The sequence below is a fragment of the Phocoena phocoena genome, chromosome 7, assembly GCF_963924675.1.
Source record: "Phocoena phocoena chromosome 7, mPhoPho1.1, whole genome shotgun sequence".
NCBI classification, from domain to species: domain Eukaryota; kingdom Metazoa; phylum Chordata; class Mammalia; order Artiodactyla; family Phocoenidae; genus Phocoena; species Phocoena phocoena.
Window position 1 is genome coordinate 97,020,130 of NC_089225.1, and position 24,373 is coordinate 97,044,502.

Here is a 24,373-nt window from a genome sequence, read left to right on the forward strand (position 1 = left end):
GCTGGCACTTCCATGGGCCAAGATGGAAGCACTGCAGCCCTTGGTCCCCTGTGTCACTCACTACACAGGGGCTCCAGGCAAGTTCTGCCCTCCCACGTCACACAGAGAGCCAGGAAAGGGGCTGTACCACTTTTATTGTCTCCCAACACCTCTGGTTCCCCTCCCTCCCCACCCCTTCCCAGGGTAAGGGCATGCGCCTTCCAAGCTGTCCGAGGGCACCCGCCTGGCCTGGTTCGGTCCTCCTAGCTACCTGCGGAGGAATGGCTGCGAGTGGGGCTGGGGAGACAGTGGGCACCACACTCCTCTCCCCTGGCAGAGCCTGGGCACCCACACAGCAAGAGCTGGGCCCTCACCCTCTGAACCACCCTTTCTAGGCCTCTGTCAGGGCTGTCTGTGGGGGCAGGAAAGTAAGGGTGGCCAGTCAGAGGTGGGGAAAGGTAGGCACCTGAAGGGAACACAGGAGTTCAGGTGGAGAGGGGGGCACCTCCTAAGTGGAAGAGGAAAGAAATGGGACTAGCAGAAGCCCTCTGCCCAGGCGGAGTGCAGCTTGCTGAGATGGGCAGAAGCCAGCTGGGCAGAGAGCAGGAGAGGGTGAGGGACAGGCGGGGGGCACAGACCAGGGGCTGGTAGGTGGGAAGGAGAGGAACTTGGGTACAAATGGGGCATTCAGGAGAGACGAACATGGTCCAGAGGCAGGAGGGAGTAAGGAGAAGCTCGGACAGGAAGGGGTGTAGAAAGGTGGAAACAGAACCAAGTGGTTCCTGTTGAGAACACGGGACTCCCTCCTCTCCTCAGCCCTGGCTGTGATCTCCCGCCTCCCCATTCCCCACCTCCAACACATCTCAGAACCAGCTTGCCGTCCCAAGTCTTGGAAAACCTGCAGGAGGTGTGTCTCAGCCCACCAGCTCCTAGGAGACCCCTGGCCAGCCGGCCTGTCTTTCTGACCTCTGCCCCGTCGGCTTTACTCACCCTCTACCAGCAGCCGTGTGTGGGCGCTGTCCTGGCCGGCCTGGCAGCAGTAGGTGCCCTGGTCCTCAGGTCGCACGTCATGGATGACCAGGCTGTGGGTGTGGCCATGACTGCGCAGCTCGTACTTGTCTCCCGGGCACAGCGCCACCCCCTCCCGCAACCAGCACACTTGGCCCCCCGAGCGGCACACAGTCACCTCCAGCACCGCCCGGCGGCCGACCAGAACTGTCTTCTCGCGAGGGGGGCGGCGGCATATCTGGAGAGGCAATGCTGGGGGTGGAGGATGAGGGCTTAATAGGGACACGCTGGGTCCCAGGAGGAGAGACGCATCTTCCCTCCCGCTGTGGCCTCCACTCCTGGTCTTAGACCTCTATGCCACCACCCTGTTTCTCTCTACCCTCAACCCAAAGTCTCCTGCTCCCCAGGAAATACACTGCTCTCTGTGATCCGCCCCCGGAGAGCCCCGGGAGGAAGGGGTGAGGAAGGTAGGGTTCCTCGGACCAGACGCCAGCTTGCCAGTTCCAGGGATAGACAGTGTTCACTCCAGGTCGTCCATGCCCCAGTTGCTTACCCTCCACCTCCAGCTGAGCCACGGACTGGGCGGGTCCCGCCTGGAAGCGGACCTCACCAGTGTCCTCCGCGCGTAGCACGCTCAGCACCAGAATGTGTTTCTTCCCTGGGGGTGAAGGGGGCGCTAGCGAGGCCGGAGCCGCCTCTGGGGAGGGTTCGGGGATGAGGGTGGGGCCAGAGTAGGTCCCCGGGTCGGTTCGGACGCGGTAAATGTGCGCTGGGCGGGACGCAATTGAGATGCCGAGGGGTAAGAGGGGAGGTCCAGGACCGAGGGCTCAGAGCTGGGGGCCCGGGAGAGATCGAGAGACTGCTCCTTGGGCCGTGGGGCGGGGCCCATTTGACCTGGAGGTGGGACTTATCCTGGTAGGGCGGAGCAGCGAGGGGCCAGAGCGGGTAGAAAGTCGGTCAGACCTTCCTGTCGGATGCGGACGCGGCCTCCGGGTCTCAGCGGGCGGCCTCCGAGCTCCCAGCTCCCGGTTGGCTCGACCTCCGACACGGTGCACTCGAACGTGGCTCCGTCGCCTTCGCGGGCGCGCACCGACAGAAGGTCGGAGAGGACAGACACCTTGCGCTCTGGGGCGGAGCCGGGGCCGTGAGGTGGGCGGGGCGGAGCGGAGGGGGCGGTACCCTGCCCCGCCCCCGCCCCCCTCCTTAGACGCCCCAGAGCAGGACCCCGGGGCAAGTCCGGTCCGCAGACCCCGCACCCACAGCAGTGCCCCGCCCGGGCAGCGCCCGGTACCCACCGCGAACCACCAGGTGGACGGGCCCGGCTCGGGCCATCCCCACCACGCAGCTGTAGGTCGCGGCGTCCAAGGGACCGCAGCGCCGCAGCTGGAGAAGGCGGCGGGTGCCGAGGGCCTGGAGTCTGAGCCGAGGGCTGGGGGTGAGCGGTTGCCCGTCCTGGGGGCGGGAGTTGCAAAGGGTCGCGGTGAAAGCTCGTCTGGGCACAGACGGCCCCTGCCCTCCTCGTAGGCGGCCGCGCCCTCTGTTTATGCCAAGCGGTTTCGAGGCACGTTTATGCCGTGGAGCAGGGCCGTCCTGCGCCTTCCGGGACCTCGCCAGGAGTCTCATTGGGAAGGTGTCACCCTTTGGGGACGTTAGGGCTGAGAAAGGAGCCACGGGCGCGGGAAGCCTAGAGTCATGTACTGCTCATACCAGCCACGCGTGTGGATTCTGGACCAGGAAACCTGGATTCAAATATGGGCTCTACGTCTGCCCCTGGGCAATACTTCACCCCAGGCCGCATCAGTCTCCTTATAGATAACATGGAGATAATAAGACCTGCCTCATAGGGCTGCTGTAAGGTTTAGAGGATTAAATGTAGAGTAAATCTGAGCACAGTGCCAGGCGCATGGCTCAGTGAGTATTAGTTATTTCTGTTGGGGGTTGTTATTGATGTTATGATGCCGAGGTGGGCTGGGCTGGGGCTGGGCTCTGACCTTCTCCCAGGTGACATCAGCCAAGGCCTGGGAAAGTTCACACTCGAAAGTAGCTGTGTCACCCTCGGTCACTTCTAGGTCCTGTGGCCCCCGCACAATGGTCACTGGGGCCTCTGGGAGTGGGAGAAGGCAGATACATTGGGCACAAGGGGTCACTGGTGGGCACATTTAGACAAGGTGATCAACAGAGGCCACCAGTGAGTGGAGCGCATGCTGGGACAAAGTGGTCCAAAGGGGATGCTGGTCAGTGGGGGACACAGCGGTAACAGAGGGGTCAACAGGGTAGGAATGGCCTGCTGGGGGTTGGTCACATTTAAGGTGGTCAGTGGGGGGGACATGCTGGGGCATAGAGGGGCATAGTGGAAACTGGAGCAGAGATGCCAGTGGAGCTACCCATAGGCAAACGTGGTCAGTGGGGGCCACACTGGCTGGAATGGACAGGAGACACTGGCCAGTGGGGGACACCATGGGCTCACAGGAGCAACGGGGGAACCCTAGAGCAGATGTGGTTGGTGGGGAACAGACCAGGGCTGCAAACAAAAATGGGGGACACTGAAACAGAGTTGCCAATGGAGTCACCCTTTGGCATAGTCAGTGGATTGTTGGGACTTGAGTGGTGAGAGGGGCACACTCAGGCAGAGGGGGCTGCAGCAGGCAGGCGTGGTCAGTGGGCTCACACTCAGAGTGGCCAGCAGGGCCATGGTCAGGCAGACAGACACCACACCGGCACAAGCACCTCACAGCAGCACAGTCAGTGGTCCATTGGGACGGGGGGGTTGGTGGAGACACAGGCAGGGCACTCCCTGGGGCCACACATGGCCAAAGGGTCAGGGGAGTCAAACTCTGGCAGGGAGGTCAGTGAGGGCCACACTGGGACAGGGTCAGTGGGGGCCACACGGGTAGTGGGATCGGTAGAATCACACCCAGAGCGGTCAGCAGGCAGGCAGCGGTTCCAGAGGCCGCACCTCTCACAGTGAGTCTGGCTGCACAGCGCAGGGCATCCGCAGTGAAGGAGATGCAGCCCGAATCGGCCAGGCCCAGGCCACTGAGTACCAGGCAGTGAGCGTGGCCCTCTGCGTGAATTTGGCACGTGGTCCCTGGCTGCAGCCGGACTCCACCCCGGGCCCACTCCCCGGTCACATCCTCCTGGGACAGCTCCAGCCGGAAGGTGGCGCTGCCCCCCTCGATGACGGTCACATCCTCCAGAGGCCGCAGCACTCTTAGCTGCCTTGCTAGTGGGAGGAGATGGGGGAAGAGGGAGGATGAGGGCCCCAAATCTGGGCGGGGCTTTCGGGCCCCCCTTCCCCCCTCCCCCCCCCCCCCCGCCCGCCACACACACCTTGGCTCTGCCGGCACCACCCCTAACACCCAACCTTGTAAGGCCTTATAGAACTAAGTTCAGAGCCAGGGTGCAGGAAGAAGGGAGCAGAGCCATTCAGACTTGGGTGGAGAGAGGGGCTTACTAGGGTTAGGAGAGGAGATACATGAAGGGGGTGATGTGTGGTTAGGGGGGTGAGGAGTTTGGGTGAGGGGTGCTGTGACACTGGAAGAAGCACAGAATTTGAAGTCAGACACACCAGGACTGGACCCTGCCACATAGTTTGTGTGCTGTGTAACCTTTGGCAAATTGCTTGACCTCTCTGGGCCTCAGTTTCTCCAGCTATACAAGGTAAATAGCATTGAGACATGGGTTTATTGTGATTAAATGAATGAAATAAATTAGAAGAGTATGCACATCACCAACAACCATTTACCAAGCTCTCTGTGGGTATTTCTCATATTATCCCAATCAATGTTCCCAAAGACCCTTTTTAAAGAAAACTTGGCTCAGAGAGATTAAGTAATTTGCATGAGGTCACACAGTTAATAGAGGGCTCCATCTTGGGGGTGTGGGTGCTATTTGCCACCCATCCCTACTTCTCAGCTGGGCCCATTTATCCTGGGGCAGGTGACTGAAGGATAAACACGGCAAGTCTTTCTGGAGTATAATATTTACGTTTATAGCAAAGCCAACTTGGACATACGAAATGGAATGCAAAATCCACATGGACTTCTAAGGTAAATAGAAAACATTAGAAAAAGAAGAGTTTTGCTTTGGGCAGGCTGCTTCAGGTCACACTCCTGGGGGTCAGCCAGGGCTGACTTGCCTTGTGGCGAGGGGCACTTTGGTGGGGGTCTGAGGGGCCTTGGGCCAGCCAGGAGAGACTGTGCCACGGGGCGGGCGATGTGTTAGGAGAGGACGGGGCACTCACGCTTCACGCTGAGCCTGGCCAGGGTGCGATCGTGGTGGCTCTCGCAGCCGTAGGTGCCCTGGTCGGCTGGTACGACGCCGTGGATGAAGAGGCGGTAGACGTGGCCATCCTGGGCCGTGGACAGGCGGGAGTCGGGTGGTAGGGGTGCCCCACCTCGCACCCAGCGCACGGCCCCTGCCGCACCCACTCGGCCTGTCTCTACTTCGAGGCACACGTCCTGGCCTTCCTCTGCCCGCACGTCCTGCAGCCGCCGCAGGAAGAGCAGCTCCGTCTCTGGGGAGAAAGAGAGGGGGCCGTGGAGCCTGGTGGGCTGACCCCCTTCTCCCTCTCAGGGATCTGTCCCCTGTCATGGCCGGGGCTGGGAGAATAGGTTCAGGAACAAGACTACTGTGTCTCCATCAGGACCAAACCTCGAACGTGGAGCCGGGCACTTGTGGATGTGCCCCCTGCTTGGGCAGTCACGGTCCCCGCGTCCTCGAGCTGGCAGCCTCGCACGGTCAATATGCGGCTTGACCCATTCTGGGCCATCTCTAGCTGGGGCCCTGGGGTGACAATGGCCCCATTGTGCAACCAAGTGACGTCGGCGTCCGGTGGGGAGACTTCACACCGGAACGTGGCATCATCACCCTCGTGGACAGTTAGTGGTGTCAGCTCCGAGACCAGCTTCACCGGCGGTGGTTCTGGGGGGTGGGATCAGGCAGTGAGGTAGGCTGGGTCTTTCCGCCTCCCTCCTCCTCATCCCCTTTGCATCCCCTCACCTCCAGTAACAGGCCCTCATCCTCCAGTTATTGAACAGAACCTTCCTGAGGACCTACTGTGTGTCAGCCATGAGGTGTTTCAAAGGACAAGACGTCAACGCCCTGCTACTCCTAGCCACCTCCGCCCAATGCTGGCCTGGCACCCACCTCTCTGACTCCCTAGTAATAGTAGGTCATTTACTATGGACCCAATTTATCTCATTTAACTGTCACAACAGCCCTATAGGACAAGCATTATCCCTCCACTTTGGAGCTGGGGCTCAGAGAGTTTAAGTAAGTTGCCAGTGTCACACAACTACTGGGAAGCAGAATCCAGATTGGAAACTGGTGTGGGTGGCACTGACTCCAGAGCCCTGCTTTTAACCACTGGTCCGTGCCCCTCCTATTATTTGAGGGTTCCTGGAAAAGGGAGCCCTGAGCCCTCATCCCAGGAATGGTCACGCATGCATGGGTTGGAGCCAGAGGCAGAGAGGTGGGGTCGGGGCGCGGGGGCCCAGAGTGGTTTGGGCGTGTGGCCCTTGGGGCGTGAGTGGTGCACTGTTACCTTCCACGCTGACGAGGAAGATGCGGCTGTCCTGGGGCGTGTCGCACAGGTACTCCCCGGCGTCCCTGCTCCGGGCCCTCTGTACCCGCAGCACCTGCCTCGCCCCGTCCTGCTCCAGCTGCACCCGCCCCTGGCTTGCCAGGCGCTCCCCGTCCTTGTACCAGCGCACAGGGCCTCCCGGCCCGGAGAGGTGCACCACCAGCTCCAGGTCCCCGCCTGGGGTGCTGCGAACCCTTGTCTGGGCTGCCTCGGGGTCCACCACCCGCACGGGGGGCTCTGTGGGCTCAGAGCCGGAGGTCACCAGGAGGGAGTGGCTCGTGGGCCGGGAGGAGGGCAGTGGGAGGCAAGACAGGGAAAGGGACCGAGAGCAGTGGGGCAGGGGGTGGGCCAGGTGTGCTAGAGAAGGGGGAGACTCATGGGTTTCGGGGTGCGACTCTCAGGCTTCCTGCCCGGGCTATACTCACCAGCCACTTGGACGGTGAAGCTGAGGCTGGGCGCCCCCGGGGCTGCCCCTGCCTGGCAGGTGTAGAGGCCTGCGTGGACCGGGTCTGCAGCCCGGATGCAGAGGATACGGCGGGGGCCCTCGGCTTGGAGCTCCAGACCCTCACCCTCCTGCACCGGCCTCCCGTTGTGGCTCCAGAAGACGAGGGCGCCAGCCCGGGACAGTTCACAGCTCAGCACCAGTGGCTCCCCGGGGGCCACGCAGAGCGGGCTGGGGGCTGCCTCTGGGGCAAGGAACTGGACTGGGGGCTCTGGACAGAGAGGAGAGTTATCAGCTCGGTGATGCTCCCACCTCCCGCACCTTGGCTGGCCGGGAGCACCCACCAGCCAGGCTGACGTTGAAGGTGACGGCTTCATCACGAGTCTCACACACATACTCCCCGGCGTCCTCAGGCTGGGCGTGGGGCAGGGTCAGGGTGCGAGTGGGCCCCTTGGCACCCAGCTGCAGGGCATCTGATGCTTCCACCTCCAGCCCATCCTTGTACCAGCGCACCTGGGACCCAGCCGGGGCCACCTCGCAGCGCAGCTCCACGCGCCCTGGAACCCCGAACTGCAGGTCCAGGGAGCGGGCCGCCGGATGCAAAATCCTCTCTGGAGTGGCTGGTGGGTGGATAGAGAGAGGGGAGAGTGGGCTCGGCCAGCAGGCCTCTACCTGCCTCCCCACTAGATCCTCAGCCCTTTGCAGTGCAGCTCTGGGGAACGGTGCCACCTACAATCCGTGGGCACTCACCGTGTGCCAGGTGTTGTGCTAAGTGCACTGCAGCTCTTTGCTCAGCTACTCCTGACATTCCCTATTGTTGGCTTCACTTTACAGATGAGGACCTGAAGCCTCTTTTTAGAGAACTGACTTGCTCTAGGTCACACGGGAAAAAAAGAGGTAGACCCACACTCACAGCCACATCTATCTGACCTCAATGCACATCCCTCCCTACCCCACCCACACTTCCTATCCCCTTTGCCTGCTCTGCCTCCGATCACCACCCGAAAAACCGTCTATTTTCCTTATTTGCTGTCTGTCCACTCTCACGAGAAGGCAAGCTCCATAAAGACCGGTTTTCTCTCCTTGGTTCACTGCTGTATCCTTCAGCATTCACAACAGCGCTGAGCACATCAGCATTTGTTGAATAAGTGAATGAATAAGTGCTCCTGGTTGCGGGGCTCTCTCCACCAGGCCTCTGGTCATTGTCCTGGTATGATTTGGGCAAGTCAGGGCTCTCTAATGGCTGAGAATGAGGAGGCTGGGGGAGGGGGAAGGCTGGACAAGGGGAGAGCCGTGTGCAGCAGTCAGGGACCCTGAAGGTGCAAGAACTGGGAGGGTTGGGTGTCTGTCCCTCAGCCTCCCGCCTCTTTTCCTCCCCAGGGTGTCCCAGAGACTGCCCACCTGTGACGGTGACAGTGAAGAAGGCTGAGTCGTCTCCAGCGTCGCACACGAACTCGCCCCCGTCCTCGGGCTGGGCAGCAGGCAGCACCAGGCGGCGGCAGGGCCCGTCACTCTCCAGCACCAGGGCCTCACTCTCCTCCACCTCCAGCCCATCCTTGTACCAGCGCACGGGGGCGTCCTCCCGCGACAGCTCACACATCAGCACCACACACTCCAAGCTCACGGCGACCAAGGTCACCTCGTCCCGGGGGTATATGATGCGCACTGGGGGTTCTGTAGAGTGGGGACAACCACAGCCTGTCACAAACTCACCGGCAGTCTCCCTGGAGCCATCTGGCAGCATGAAGTCCCGCTCACCCACAATCGTAAGAGTAATAAGGATAATAGGTCCGAAATCTGTTCTCTGAAATCCCTGGGGCCACAAGTGCTACAGAATCCACAATGCTTCCGATTCCAGAAATGGTGCATTCATCGTACATCACCTGCCGCCCTCAGCCCCCACTGTGGTCCCCCCGTAATCAATCACATTAACATTTCTGCAGTGTAACATATAGATTCACCCTAAGCAGGCTACTTAAAAAGTACAAATAGCTTCACAGAGTTAAGTTCAGATTTTAATGAAATGACTTTTAATACCAAACTTACAAAAAGCCTTTTGATTTTGAGCAGTTTTTTTTTTTAATTTCAGAACTGTGGATAAGGGATGGTGGATTTGTAATAGCAAGTACTTATATACAGCTTGCTAGAGTTCCAGGAACAGTCATAAGCACTTTACACCCTCGTAGCAATCCTAAGGAGTAGGTATTATTTTATACCCATTTCCCAGATGAGGCAACTGAGGCATGGTGTGATTAAGCAACTTCCTTATGGTCATAGCTGGCTATACCTACTCGAGGGCAGGAGGAAGAACTACCATCTGATAAAGGGAGGGTCAGACTCTGCAAGCAGTGGTAAGGACTCCAAGCCAAGGCTTGCAGGAAACTCAGTAATGAATTTTGCATCTGTGCGTGAGTTGTCAACACCTAAGATTTCCCCAGGGATATTAAACGCTGTTTCTAGGAGTTCATCTCCAGCTGCTCTGGAGTGGTCAGTCTTTCACAGAAAGGAGCCATGGCAATATTGGTGGTGACCAGTGCACTGAGCCCGGGCCTGCCCATGCTTTCACGTACCTTGGAGGTCTCCCAGAATCAAGTCTCCAGGACACTTTCGTGTTCCTTTAGCATTTGGCCCCCTTGTGGCTGGGCTGGGGAACTGCTAGCTTCCTGGTCTAGGTCTTTGCAGAGGCGTGTAAGGGCAGATGGGCCCACCAGTGCACACTGAGCCCTTGCCTCCGCCTCCTCCCTAACTGGGCTTATTCTAAGAGTCTACAGGATGCAGGCTGGTTCTCTGAGGCCCAGCACCACCAGTAGATTGCAGAGTGCGGCTACCTGAGTGGTGGGGGAGGTGATGGAGGCAGTGGAGTGAGAATGGGGTGCAGCCATGGGGCTGGGGTGCCTGCACAGCTGTGGCCCACAGCTTGGCATCAGACTTGATTCTCCTGGTCCACACAAGGTGTGTTGTGTGAGCCTCTCACGAAGAATCTGGTGTTTTGCGGGGAGGCCAGTTTTGAGCTGGAATGTGTGTGTCTGCGGCCATTATGTCTGGCCAGGGGTTGGGGCGGGAGAGGCTGAAGGGATTCACTACGGGACAGAATATGTGCAGAAAGGCCTCTTCGGCTTTGTGACTTGTGTGCTTCTGGGGTGCAGGGAGTCGGGGGGCCCTAAGTAGCTCAAGCCTAGGCTGAAGCATTGGCAGGGACAGGGCAGGGTAACTAGATGATGCCAGCATCAGGACGGTCGCTCCAGTGCAGCCAGTGGGTTCTTCCGTGCCGCCCAGAGCTGCCTAGGTCCCACCCTCCCCATCCCCCTCACACACGCTGGGATTGGCGCCGTGGGCTGCAGTCCCAAAGTTTCTGGCACTGAACCGTCACTTCCAGAGTCATCCTGTGCTTTCCCGATTTGAACATTCTCCCCCCACCTTCAGCCCAAACCCTGACCTCCACTTAGCTAACTCAGCCGCTGCTCCAAATGGCCCCTTTGAAGGCACTTCCTGCCTGCCAACCAGGTCAGCAGCCCCCAGCTTTGGGTACCCACTGCACCCTATCACGACACCCGGCAACCCTCACTCTGAGACCCTCTAATGTGCCCGGCTCTCCTGCCAGTCTGCGCACTCCCGGAGGGACGTGCGCGCGTGCGTCTGTGAGCTGCTGAGTGGCCGTCCAGAGCCCACCCCGGGTGGCACGGCGACCGACTTTCCCCGAGGCCCTCCCTGACCTCCTGCTCTCTTGAGACCTCACCCCTCACAGCACTTGTCACAAGGTGTCGCTGTACATTTATTTGCGTGTTTATTGGTTAAACACAGGGGTCGCAAACTCAAATGCCCACGGGGGCCAGGTAAGGTAAGGTCAGTGGCTGAAGTGGTCTGGGGGGAGCAAAAAGGAACAGCGGGCAGGGTGGGACAGAGGAATGTGGGCCCCGTGTTACAGGGGCAGCTGCTACTCAGCGCCAGCTGTTCGTCGCCAAGGGGGGAAGCGGGACCAGAGGCGCCGGGTCTTCGGCTTTTTCAAGAGGACGCATAACTCCGGGTTGTTATTTGAACTGTCCTGACTTTGGTAAGACTCTGCAGGCCAAACAAAACATATCTGTGGGCTGTATGGGGCCCTAGGGACTGCCCGTTTGCGACCCCTGGTTAACGGCTGCCTCCCCAGCTCTCTGGCAGCTGGGAGAAGGGACCACGTCTGCAATACGCACCAGTGACCTGCAGCACCTGGCCCAGTACCTGACACATAGAAAGTGCTCAGTAAACGAGCCGGTGGAGGATAGCTATTCCTGGCCTTGGGCGCCGGGGAGGAGCCTGCTTATTCGAACACAGACCCTGGGGTCTTCCCGGCAGGGCCCCCCGGTCCATGCACCTGCAGCCCCCCTCCCCCCTCCCCCACATGCTGGCTAGGGGCTATGTGGCCAGCTCCTGCAAGGGCTCAGGACTGTCCTCTGGTGACCGCGGGCAGCTGGGGTGGGCCCACACCTGTGACAGTGACGGTGAAAGAGGCAGACTCGTCATCGATTTCACACAAGTACTCGCCCGAGTCCTCCAGCTGGACGGCGGGCAGCACCAGGCGGCGGACGGCGTCCTCCTTCTGCAGGAGCAGTGCGGGACTCTCCACTACCTCTTCGCCATCCTTGGTCCAGCGCACCTCGGCCCAGGGCCGGCAGAGCTCGCAGGTCAGCACCACACGCTCCAGGCGCACGGCTGCCACATACACCTTGCCGCTGGGGTACACGATCCACGAGGAGACATCTGGAGGACAGGGACAGCTGTGGCCGGGCGTCAGGGGCTGGGGCCGAGGTGCCTGGCTGCCCCACCTGATCCACGCCTGTTCCCTACTCCTGGAAGGTGGGCTGTGTGTTGAAGAAGAGGGTCTTCCCTCGGACCATGGCTCACAGCTGCTCGGACAGTCAGTCACGGTTGGGGCACGGTGGCACAGTGGGGACTGTGGTGTCAGCCTCGGCTGTAGAAACTCTTTACATTCTCTGGGTTGGGACAGGGACAATACGAAGGGTAGGACTGGGGAGAGGAGGGTTGGGTGCCCAGATGGAGCTGGGGTCTCCTGCAGGCCTCAGACCTTCTGACCCCTCTAGTGCCTGGGCACACCCACCCTAGACCCTGCCCTGTGGTAGCACTGCCACCCCTAAAGCTCCCCTTGGAGGATCTTCAGAACAGAGAAGGCAGGCTTTCCTTTGACTGATGTAGCTGTGACTGGTGTGTTTGTGACAGCGCATTTTCTGCGGGTGACTGGACCTCAGGGTGCAGAGCATGGTTTGGGGAGAAAGCTAGGGGAAGTGAAGCAGGGGCTGGGAACAGTGGCCCAGGAGTGTACCAGCTGCCCAGGCAGGGGCAGGGCACACCGTCCCCCTCCTGTGGACTGCCTGGAGCCCCACCTGTGATGGTCACGGTGAAGTAGGCGCGCTCGTCCCCAGCGACGCACTGGAACTCGCCCCCATCTGGAGGCTGGGCGGCGGGCAGCACCAGGCGGTGATGGGGCCCCTCGTTCTCCAGCACCACGAAGTCGCTCTCTTCTACCTCCTGCCCGTCCTTGTACCAGTGCACGGGGGCGTCCTCCCGGTCCACCTCACAGGTCAGCATGACGCACTCGGAGGTTATGGCATGCACAAACACGTGCTCCCGGGGATCCAGGATGTGCACGGGGGGGTCTGGGGGGAGCAAAGATGGGGTCACACAGACACCCCAAAACAGGAGACATGAGTGCACACTGGCTGCTTGGCTGGGGTGGGGTGCTCTGGGGCAATGACACGGACGACTGAGGGCGTGGCGGGTGAGGTGTGACAGATCACATGGCACTGGAGGGCTCTGTGAGTTCCCAGAGGATCAGAGGGGGTTGGCCGGGGACACAGAGGGCTTTGTCTAGGCTGAGAGGAGGTCACATCAGGGCCTTACTTGCTGCTTTTTCAAGGAAGCCCCCGGAGGGCTGATCGCAGGACGGGGAAGAGGTGGAAACAATTTAGTGGTGATACCGTGGGGCAGCGCTCCCTATCACTGGTACATTCAGGCAGGGGCCAGAGGACCTTCTGGCAATGGGGCCACTCAAAGTGAGAAGATGGAGCGGCATCAGTGGTTCCTGAGTTGTTCTCCCAGAGTGGATCTCCAGGCTCTGTCCTGGATATTCTGGCTCTGGAGGCCTGGGGGAGCCTATGCACTTATGGCTTCCAGGGTGGTTCTGAAGCAACCAGACATGTACTGGCTTCTGAGAGCCTCTGGACCACTGCACCTAAAACTTCCTTTTGACCCTGGCCGCCTGGGGCAGTGGGATAGGCAGTCCTGGGTGTGAACCCAGCTAGGGTATGGGGCAGTGGGATAGGCAGTCCTGGGTGTGAACCCAGCTAGGGTATGGGGCAGTGGGATAGGCAGTCCTGGGTGTGAACCCAGCTAGGGTATGGGGCAGTGGGATAGGCAGTCCTGGGTGCGAACCCAGCTAGGGTATTTGCTGCCGTGTGATCGTGAGCAAGTTGCATGACCTCTCTAAACCTCAGCTGCTTCATCTGCGAATGGAGATATACTGCCCCTCACATAGATGTGAACACTGAATGCAAGTGTACATCTGAAGTATACAGCATAGGAACTGGCTAGTAGGTGCCTAACAAATGTTAGCTCCCACCTCCCTTCCCTTAATTGAATTGAGGCCCCCCCACTTTCCCACCAGCAAAGGCTACATGGGGGCCAAGTGTGCTGGAGGGTGGTGCATGGGCAGTGTGATCTGCAAACATGTCCCCTTGCCCCCTAGGGCCCTTCGGAAGGGACCCCCAAGCAGGCAGACCAGGGGGGCAGGGTTCAAACAGCCCCCAGGGTCAGCCTCAGCTTGGGGGAGCCCAGGCCGCCACGGTCCCTGACCTTGGACGGAGATGCTGAAGAAGGCTGAGACCCCTTCCGTTCTGCACTCAAACTCGCCACTGTCCTGGACCTGGGCCTCAGGCATGATCAGGCGGTGTTTGCGCCCATCCATCTTCACCACCAGCGACTCGCTCTCCTCCACCTTCTGCCCGTCCTTGTACCAGCTCGCTGGGAAGTCCACCCGGGAGAGCTCACAGGTCAGTACCACCCGCTCCGAGGTTGTGAAGGTCAACGACACCTTGTCCTGGGGGCTCAGGATGTGCACCGGGCTCTCTGCTTGGGGAGAGGTGTGGTCATGTGCGGCACCCTAGTTGTGCCCTGCTACCCCAATAAACACCCCACTCCAGGGTATGTGCTCAGGGTAGGGGGGTGGGCACATCAGGCTGGATGATTGCCATCGATGCATTTGCTGGTTTTAAAAATTCGTTTTGGGCTGGGACTTCCCCGGTGGTCCAGTGGTTAAGACTTCACGCTCTCAATGCAGGGATCACGGGTTCAGTCCCTGGTCGGGGAACTAAAATCCCGCATGCCGCATGGCGCGGACAAAAAAAAGAAAAAAAAAAAAGTTTTAGGCTTATACACCAACTCTTAAGAGCAGTGGCTTTAGTGTACATGAGAATTCCCAGGGAGCCTGCTGGAAATGCAGGTTCTTAGGCTCCTCCCCCCAAGCGTGCAGGGCCCCGGGAATCTGCATTATAGACCAGCCTCCAGATGACTCTGATGTTGGTGAACCTGGGTTGCATTTTAGAAACGCTGCTCTGGTTGCTGGTTATTTCTCACTTTGTCCTCCTCCTGGGATGCTGGCAGCTAACCACCTCAAGGCCCTGCACTTGGGCACTGAGGAATTCCTTGATGGGCCATACAAACTCCAGCAATGGTGCAACGGCACATGCCAGCATGGTCCCCGCACTTTCAGACCCCCACCAAGATCTGTCGTCCTCGGGGAGGCCTCGTTCCCTCTCCTTCCCTCTTTCCCCAGAGTGTGATTCTGAAGCCAGACCGCCTGGGTTCACAATCCAGCACCAGCACTCGTTAGCTCTGTGACTTTGGGCAAGTCACTGAACTTCTCTGTGCCTCAGTCTCCCCCTCTGTAAAACGGGATGACAAAAGAACCCATCCTGTAGGGCTGTTGAGAGGATATATAAAGCGATGTAGGATTGTGCCTGGCACACAGAAAGTTGCTCCGATAGCGTCAGCCGTTACGCGATAGGGCAGGAAGCAGTCAGGGACCCGGAGCCGAGGTCTGTGTCTCTGAGATGACACACATGACAGAACCCTGCACAAAGTGCCCCAGAGAATTTTGCTATGATGCTGGATAACCAGGGGTCCCCCATACGCTGTGCGTGAGTTGAAACTGAACTTCGGGATCACTGAGCCCTCTATCTGAGCTAGCTCACCATGGATGCCCCTTACTCTCCTGGCCCAGGTGTGAGAAGCAGCAGTAGCAGTTGTCTCATTTTGTTAATGGGACTTCTGTGTCTTGACCCTATCTGCCCACCCTGGTCCCCACCTGCACGAACCTTGGATGGTGAGGGCAGCCGAGTCCTGCACACCCGGGCAGCTGAAGCCAACCAGGGCCCCGCTGTCCTGGTGCCTGACAGCTTGCAGGATGAGTCTGTGCTGCAGGCCCTTCTGCTCCATCCGGTACCGCAGGGCCCCAGGCTCTACCTGGCCCTCTGGCTCATTACTCTTGAGCTCTTCCCCATTAAGGAACCAGGTGCCCTGGATGATGGTGGAGAGATCGAGGGAGAAGACGGCATCTTCCCCGTCATATACCTGCACGTCGTCCAGACCGGCCACCAGGCGAGCTGTGGGCACTGAGATGGGACAGAGTTCGGCCATCAGAACCAGGGGGCAGAGGGCAGAGACTGGCAGGTAGAAGGCATATAACAGGACAGGGGCTGAGGGCCAGGGAAGGGAGGAAGGTGATGGGGAGGGTGTGACTTGGGGTACAGCGGTTGTCAGCCTGGGTTGGCGGGACCGACTCACCGAGGTGAGCAGACCCATGGAACACGACATGGGAACTGCGGCCGTGTTCGCTGACGGTGCAGACGCGGAAGCGGTAGTCACCCTCGGAGGGCACACAGTCTCCCGGCACCTCCACAGCCCCAGCTTTCTCAATGCTGAAGCACTGGATCCAGTCTTCTGAGCCCACCTCCTGCCGTTCCAGCCGGTAGATGAAGGGGGTCTCGGGAACTGGCTCGGGAGGCTTCCAGGTCAGCAGGACCGTGTTCTTGTGGCCCTTGAACATTTCTGCCAACACTGGGGGTCCCGGGGGATTGTGCTTGACGCCTGAGACAAAGGCAGGGTTTGCGTCCGAGCCCTGCGCCAGCCTCCCACAGCCCTCTGACCTTAAGTCCACTTTGCCAACCCAGACTGTGGCATCTGATCACCTTCCAGCCCTGACCCTCCTGTCCAGCCCTTGAGGAGGCTGCCTAGGGATTTTCAGGCCCTCACATTTGACTCTGAGCAGAGTGGTGGTACGGGAATTGCCCAGGCTGAAGGTGACCTCGCCAGCATCTTCTCGGGTGACCCCTGGCAGGACCAGGGCATGCATGTGGCCGGAGCTGCTCTGGCAGGTGGCCGGCAGGTCCTCCCCATCTCGACTCCAGCGCCCTTCCACCCCAGCCTCGCAGGTCTCCACCAGCAGCACCGCGTTCTCTCCCTCAAAAACATCGAGCTTCCGGGGCAGCCGCTTCAGGATGGGCCCTGAGACACGGATGGGAGTCCGTCAGCCCGGGGCCTGGGCGTCTGCCTGCCTCGGTCTCGGCCTCCTCCCACTGGCCAGCCGACCTTTGACTGTCACGTTGGCCACGGTGCGCACCCGGCCGCGCATCTCGCACAGGTAAACTCCGTCGTCATCTGCCTTCAGCCTGTGGATGATGAGGCGCCGGACAGTGCCCTCCTCGATCTGCTCGTACTTGCGGCAGGGCAGCAGCCGCTGGTCCTCGCGGAACCAGGCCGTGGGAATGCGGGAGTTGGGGACTTTACACTCCAGCACCACAATCCCATGCTCCCGGCCCTCCACGTCCTGCAGGGGCCTCGTGAAGCGGAGGCGAGGCTCTGTGAAGAAGGGAGAGACCAGAGAAGGCTCTGGAGAGGGCCCGACCAGGAGAAAGACTCTCCTCCCATCACCTACTGCCTAAACCCACATTAGCTCCGGCCATTTGCTCTTCTCCCAGAGCCAGCAGGCACTGTGGAATCAGACAAACCCCCAGAAGGGAAGCCAGGGGACCCATATTCTCATCTGACCCTGACACTCGCTAGCCACATCACCTTGACCAAGGCCATTTTCATGATCCTGGGTCTCAGTTTCTTTCCTCGTAAAGTGGAGAAAGGGATGGAAGGGCTTGGACCACATCAGTGATTTTCAGATTGTTCCCTGGGGCCCTTCACAGGCACCACACACAATTCTGCAAAGGTCTGAGTTGAATTTCATTTTGAAAGTACTTTAACCGCTTTCAAAACTGCATTTAACAAAAAGAAAGCACGATGATGGAAACGGCCAGTGGGTTCACCTGGGCTGCTGGGGAAGCATGTCTGTCTTGTCATGCGGCTCTGGGAAGCTGTGCCATCACGTTGGGCTTTTCTCTCCTCAGGGGGTTAGAGTTCAGCCCTGCCCGGCCAGTTTGTGCACATCAAACTGTACCCAAGAGGCCACCACTGTGGCACAGGTGCCACATGCTTCACTGCGTGCCAGGCAGGGCTCAGGAGATTTGCCAACTCTTTTTCCTCTGAGGGAACAAGTTGGGTAATAACTAGTGAGGGTATAATGTCATGAGTTGTGATGAACTCCTGTTACGGAGAGCTTTAACTTCCAGTGTGAGTTTGGGGTGTTTTCCCTCCCTGAATTTTCTATTTATGAGCAATGTAAGCAGTTATTAAATACTGTTGGGGACTCAACTTTGATATATAAATTTCCTCTCCTTCACCTTCTTCTTCTTGCAAACCTGAGAGCAGTCTAATGAGAGAATAGTCAAAAATGCGGGGCATTTTTTTTTTTCTCCCTTTGGTGCGAATCAGGAGTTTCTCAATGTGACACCTGCAACCAGGCATTCCCCATAGGGCTCACAGACTAGACCCAGTTATGTGTGGTTAAAATGTGTATATTCAATAAAATAGACCCCTTGTTCTCACTGACTGACTTTATAAGTACATGTTATAAATTTGGATTTGGAAGTTTACACCCACAAAATGATCCTTTTATCTGTCTTATTTATTGGGGCCCCAGATGGGATTTCCATCCGGGGACAGGTTGGTGAAATAACAAAGAGGTTGAAAAACAATGAACTACAGGAGTTGTAGGTCCCTCTGGGTCTGTACATGAATCATTCCTTAAAGCCCTTTATCTAAGAGTGGTTTTCCACCATCTGCCTCAGAATCATTTGGGGAGCTTGCTAAGAAGTTCCCGGAGTAGGTACCCTGCAGACCTACTAAATCCGAATCCCTGGGGGTTGCGAGGTGGGCGGGAAATGGCATTTTAATACTTAGCCTCCCTTACCCCCCACCGTCTTCTGGACACTGAGTGGGGCTGGAGTTAGGAGGGTCTGGGAGGGCGCTGGAGGCCCCTCCCAGGGCCCCGGCCGCCCGGGGGCGCCGCGGTACCTTTGACATGCAGCTGCACGGCACTGAGGGTCTGGCCCGCCGAGTTGCGCGCGGCACACACGTAGAGCCCGCGATCCTTGGCCTGGCAGTAGAGCACCTTGAGCACGAAGCCGCCATCGCGGTCGCGGTACATGAGGCGGCGGCGGTCAGGGAGCAGCGGGTGGCCCTCCCAGTGCCATTCGATCTCGGGCTCGGGCTTGCCCATCACGTAGCAGCGGAACTTGGCGTGCTTGCCCTCGTTCACCCAGAAGGTCTTGGGCGCGCACTTGAGCGGCTCCACCACGGGGTTGGGGGCCTCGTCCGGGTCCTCGGGCGGGCTCTCGGGGGGCTGCTGCACTTGCAGCAGCGCGCCGGCCCGCGCGTGGCCGTGCGCGTTGCGGGCGTGGCACACGTAGACGCCGGAGTCGGGCAGCCGCGCCGCCAGGATGCGCAGCGCCAGGCTCGCGCCCGGGCGGCCCTCGGCGCGGCCAGGTTCGAGGGAGAAGTGGCTACTGTCCCACACTTCGTCCAGCGCCATCCCGTCCTTCTCCCAGTACAGCGTTGGCGCGGGGAGGCCCCCCACCTGGCACTCCAGCACCACCTCCGCCCCCCGCAGCACCCACTGGGACCGGGGCCCCGTCAGGAACACCGGGGCGCCCTCCCCGGCCCCGGGCGGCGGCCGCGGGCGTTCGGCAGGCTGGGGCTCGCGCTCGGGGGCCGGCGGCTCCAGCACGGTGACGGCGGCCGCCGCGTAGGCCTCTCCGGCCGCATTGCGGGCGCGGCACACGTAGACCCCCGCGTCGGTGGGCAGCGCGCCGCTCAGCAGCAGGCCGTGCTCGGCGCCGTCCGCCGGGAAGCTCAGGCGCTCCGAGGCCGCCAGCTGCTGCCCGCCCTTCTCCCACACGACAATGGGCGGCGGCTCCCCAAGCACCACGCACTTGAGCTCGGCCTCAGCGCCACTTACCACCCGCACGGGCCGCGGGAAGCGCAGGAAGCACGGGGGGCTCCCCTGGTCCCCCGAGCCCGCCTTCATCGCGGCGGCGCGGGGGAAGGCCGAGAGCGGCGGCGGGAGCCCGGGAGGCGGGGCGCGTTTGGGGACCGGGCGCCGGGACCCGCGGAGCTTTCCCCTGGCCGCCCGCTCCCGGTTCCCCTCCTTACCCTCGGCCCGGAGCTGCGGCTCTGGCGGCGGCGATTCCCGGGCCGGGGCCCAGGGCTCAGGGGGCAGTCCTTCCTGTTTGCCTCCCCAACGAGGGGCCCCTCAGACTCCCCTGCCTGCGGCCTGGCTTCCTGCTCCGGAGAGCCAAGTCTTCCCAGCCCCCTCCCACAGCCAGGGCCTCTTTCCCCTCCTCCCTCCCACCTCCAGCCGCCAGGTCCCCAGCCGCCCGCCAGGCTTGGGCCTGAGTGGCAGAGGCGCCTGCAGCTGACAATCCCCAAAATATTCTCTGATGACACAGCTGGAGGACGAGAGCCCAGACTGGCTCCTCCAGGCCAAGTTTAGAGCAGGCGGGACCACCTGGCCCCCGCCCTAGCCCCAGTTCCAGCCCCCGCCCCAGCCCTTCCCCCCAGGACTGGCCCAGCAGCTACGTGGTTGAAAGGGGCCCCAGAAGCTCTGAGGGGCTGGCGCGCTCTGTCTCCCTGACAAGGAACGCTTTTAGGAGCTGGCAGACCCCAGCTTCCAGGCTCCTGTCCCACCTGGTGTCACCTCTGCGCTGGGTGCTGGGTTGTGACTCACTCTGTGTGTGTGTGTGTGTGTGTGTGTGTGTGTGTGTAGCAGGGAGGGGTTGTACGTGTGGGTCAGGTCACTTGGGGTGAAAGCCCTCGCCAGCCCCTCCCCCACATTCCTGGCGGGAGTGGGAGATAAGGCTCAGGGCCACAGACATCTACGTCAGAGATAGGAGGTCTCAATGCCATGGGCAGGGGCAACTGGACTGCGGGGCGTGGGAAGGGCTGGGGAAGACTGGGGTGAGAAGGGTAGAAGAGGGCGGGTGGTGGGATGGGGAGGGCAGAGTGGGGAGGCCCTGCGCAGACCCTGGCAGAAGGGGTACGGGGCAGGGTGTGGGTTCACCGTTGGCAGGGCCAGGTGAGCTATGTGGCCTCAGCTGCTTCTCTTGCTGCTGGCCCCACGGGGTGGGCATGGCTGCCATGGGCCGGAGCTGGACCGGGAACTTGTCCTGGCCAAGGTGAGGGCCCTGTTCCTGGATGCCTTGGGAGCCCCAGCAGTGACTGGGGAAGGTGGGAATCCTGGAGTCAGGCGTCTGCCCCGAAGACATGCTGTGAGGGGCTTCACGCGCAGGGGCTCTGAGCCCGAGGAAGAGGATGTCTCCCAGGCCATCCTTTTCCCGGCTACAGGTAACGAGGGTGGGGAGCTGGCACCTTGACTTTGGTAAACAGTGTGGTACTGCAGGGGCTTGGGAGCCAGGCAGGTCTGCGTTTGAATCCCAGACCTGCGACTCAACTGGCCTTGCAGTAATGGACCAGTTACTGAACCTTCCTGAGCCTCTGTCTCCTCATCTGTAAAAAGGGCAATAATGCCTACCTCTCAGGATTAAGTAAGATGGTGTATCTAGCGTGCACGGTTCACAGGAGGCATTTGGGAGATAGTCGTCAGGGAGGCCAAGGGTCTCTAGGGACAGAGATATCTGGGCATGGGTCCCTTCCTGCCATCTTTCCTTCTATCTTTGCTTTTGTTCCCTGCTCCAAACACTGTTTCTTTAGCCCCAAGTAGCTGAGACTTGAGAAGATATCAGGGATGCAGGAGAAAGATTAGCTGGGAAACTAGTCTACCTTCTCTTGAGTTCTCTCCTCATCTCCCCATGTTGCACTGACTCAATGAGTAAAGCCCTCCTGTGGCTAAACTTTCTTGTAATCTGGCCCGCTTTGCTCTCAGAGAGGATCCCTTGCCTCCCTGCACTTCGGGCCCCGTGCGGCACAGTGAGTGTGGCTTTGGGATCCGGCAGAATCCCAGCCTGGCTACTTAGTAGTTAAATGACAGTTCATCTTTCTAACCCTCAGTTTTCTTATCTGCAAAATGGATCAATTGTGAGGTTTATATTGAGATAACCCACATAACAGTACAGCCCCAGCTGCCAGTTTTTCAGCTCATGCTGGTTCATGATCATTTGGTGCCATCTATATACCTGTCAGGGTAAGGATGCCAACTGCATTTTCTTAGAAAGCACTGTCCTCGTTCTGAGTTACATCCTTTCTCCTCCCCCCTCCTCCTTCTCCTCCTTCTTCTTGGTGTTAACCTGCCTTTTTAAGGTGGAATTATTTTAAAGACTTTCTCATGCAATATTTCTGACACATAAAAAGACATAAAGAGTAATATAACGAGTGCTTGTGTGCACAGCATTCAAGGTACCATTTCATAGTATCACATGAACAAAAATTTAAATATAACTATCAATTCTAGGCGTTGTTGAGGCGAGAAAGTGCAGGCCCTCTTACACGTCGCTGATGGGAATATTAATTGGCAAAACCACTTCAGAGAGAAGTTGACAACGTCTGGTATTTTTGTAGTCCTTTAATGATGAAATAACAAACAGGGAGCCTCTGTCAGTTCCCCCCCAAGGCTGAGGAGAGTCCCGCTCTGGCAAAGCACTCAGTAGGGTGCTTGGCAAGCTTATGAGTGGCAGCCACATCCCTCCTGCTGAGGAGGAGGGTCCCGGGTTCTGCCAGTCAGGGCTGCTCTCTCCCTTCCCTCTGCCTCCTACAGGTGCCAGCCTCGGGGACGAGCCAGCTGCCGGAGAGCTGGCCCAGGAGGCCAAGGAGGGCCTCTTTACATATGTGTTCCGGCCATCCCAGCACACACGCAGCCGCCAGGTGACGTCGGCCCAGCTGTGGTTCCACACGGGACTGGACAGGCTGGAGACAGCAGCCGCCAATAGCTCTGGGCCCCCGCTAGGCCTCCTGGCACTGTCATCCGGGGGTCCCACAGCTGTGCCCATGTCACTGGGCCAGGCACCCCCTCGCTGGGCTGTGCTGTACCTGGCCGCCTCTGCCTTCCCTCTGCTGACCCATCCCGTCCTGGCGCTCCTCCTGCACTGTCCTCTCTGTTCCTGCTCAGCGCGGCCCGAGGCCACCCCCTTCCTGGTGGCCCACACTCGGGCCAGGCCTCCCAGCGGAGGGGAGAGAGCCCGCCGCTCCACGCCCCCGCTGCCCTGGCCTTGGTCTCCCGCCGCGCTGCGCCTGCTGCAGAGGCCTCCGGAGGAACCCGCCGCGCATGCCGACTGCCACAGAGCGGCCCTCAACATCTCCTTCCAGGAGCTGGGCTGGGAACGGTGGATCGTGCACCCTCCCAGTTTCATCTTCCACTATTGTCATGGGGGCTGTGGGCTGTCCACCCCGCCGGACCTGTCCCTGCCAGTCCCCGGGGCACCCCCTACCCCTGTCCAGCCCCTCTCTTTGGTGCCAGGGGCCCAGCCCTGCTGCGCTGCTCTCCCAGGGACCATGAGGCCCCTACGTGTCCGCACCACCTCGGATGGAGGTTACTCTTTTAAGTATGAGATGGTGCCCAACCTGCTCACGCAGCACTGTGCTTGCATCTAAGGGAGTCCTGCTGGTGGCCGAGTCCCCACCATTACCAGCCTGGAGGAAGGGCAGGGTTCCCACCTCCCCGCTCCTTCCACCTCTCTGCCTGGAGGCTCCCCTCCCTATCCCGTCCCTGTCCCACGGGTAACGTGACAATAAACAGCATAGTGCATACGACTCGGTGTGTATTCTTAGGCTTCTCTGACACGTTGTGTGTGTCGGGGTGAGGTCTGGGCCCCGGGAGCATGGGATTGTGGGATCTCAGGTCACTCAGCCTCACTTGACCTCAGAGATGTGGGGTTTACCAGCTGTAATTGGATGTGTATCTGGTAGGAAGCTACAATGCTTGGGGATGACAAAAAGGTGCTTCCCAGCTCAGGACAGCCACTCTGGAGCCAGGACTGGCCATCATACAAGCTGGACCTGATGTGTCGGTTGGGTGGCCTGCTGTGCACACCCCATAGTGCCTACACCCAAGTGGCCTAACCGCCCCCTCCTTGCCACACTCTGCCCTAGCTGATGGACGCCTAGCTCAAGGTCAGGTGATTTATAGATGTGCCCTGTGTATCTTTACAGAATCCCTTAACTCAGCCCTTAACGTCAGACGGTGGAAAGGCAGAGAAACCATTTGCTCTTGTGTGAACTTGTGCCCACACTGAGAGCCCAGTGTGCACGGAGTCCTTTTCTTTTCTTTTCACGTTGCATCTCCTATCAGTCCATTCTGCCCCACCTTGACTGGGCCCCGCTTCCCTGGCCTTCCTGCTTTCCTTTTCACTCTCCTCCTTCTCCCCTTGGTCTTAGTATCCTCCTGCTCTGCCCTAGGTCCTGGCTCTCAGCCAGTAGGTCCCATCCAGTCTCCCTTTAAGGGGTGTGTGTGTGTGTGTGTGTGTGTGTGTGTGTGTGTGTAGGGGCGGGTTGGGGATGTTCAGGTCCCTCAGATCGAAACTCTAGAGCACTTTCTGATGTTCACTGCACAACTGCAATGTGTAGTTATGCTAACACGAGACTCCCTCCTACTAATCCAGATCCACGGGGTGTGGAATGGGCCGGTAAGTTCCTGCCCCAGGAAGGGGTGTGGAGGGGGGAGAATCCCAGCCTGTCACCTTAGGCTAATGCCCTCTCGATACTTGAGCTGAGCTGGGTGAGCTATTGTTCCTCACAGCACCAGAGGCCCCAGGGCAGCCCACTCCGACTGCATGAGGCCCGGTCTCAGTTGATGCTGCTACTAGGGAGTCGGGAACCCGCCTGTTCACAGGCCTGGGTCTCTCCCAGCACCTTCATCGACACCCAGCATTGCAACTGGTATGCTCAGGGCCCCTGGGCTCCCCACTCAGGCGGGGGACTGGGGAGAGGGCTGGTTGGGCTGGGCCAGTGGTGGGAATGGGAGATTTTCCTCAAGG

General features: G+C 59.7%; 2 protein-coding genes across 3 annotated transcripts; one reads left to right on the forward strand and one right to left on the reverse strand.

The window, feature by feature from the left end:
* Positions 1–115: 115 nt before the first annotated feature.
* Positions 116–19,479, reverse strand: OBSL1 (obscurin like cytoskeletal adaptor 1). 2 transcript variants are annotated; one of them, XM_065880302.1, is made up of 21 exons: positions 18,465–19,476; positions 16,653–16,922; positions 16,317–16,568; positions 15,849–16,151; positions 15,380–15,676; positions 13,860–14,132; positions 12,392–12,664; positions 11,478–11,750; positions 8,415–8,687; positions 7,358–7,633; positions 6,997–7,284; positions 6,533–6,808; positions 5,641–5,910; positions 5,231–5,503; positions 3,944–4,210; positions 2,979–3,091; positions 2,283–2,439; positions 1,951–2,112; positions 1,541–1,645; positions 970–1,239; positions 116–487 (listed from the first exon to the last, which is right to left on the reverse strand). In XM_065880302.1, exons 1-21 carry the CDS (start codon positions 19,474–19,476, stop codon positions 465–467), a joined length of 5,706 nt encoding a protein of 1,901 aa, XP_065736374.1. In that variant the 3' UTR covers positions 116–464. The 2 variants fall into 2 exon arrangements, with proteins under 2 accessions (XP_065736374.1, XP_065736375.1); XM_065880303.1 differs by lacking the exons at positions 116–487; positions 970–1,239; positions 1,541–1,645; ... (8 more) ...; positions 7,358–7,633; positions 8,415–8,687 and adding an exon at positions 10,781–11,072 and having other exon boundaries at positions 18,465–19,479.
* Positions 19,480–20,331: 852 nt separating this feature from the next.
* INHA (inhibin subunit alpha) lies at positions 20,332–23,145 on the forward strand. The gene is made up of 2 exons (XM_065880103.1): positions 20,332–20,792; positions 22,159–23,145. Exons 1-2 carry the CDS (start codon positions 20,531–20,533, stop codon positions 22,989–22,991), a joined length of 1,095 nt encoding a protein of 364 aa, XP_065736175.1. The 5' UTR covers positions 20,332–20,530; the 3' UTR covers positions 22,992–23,145.
* The last annotated feature ends 1,228 nt before the right edge of the window (positions 23,146–24,373 follow it).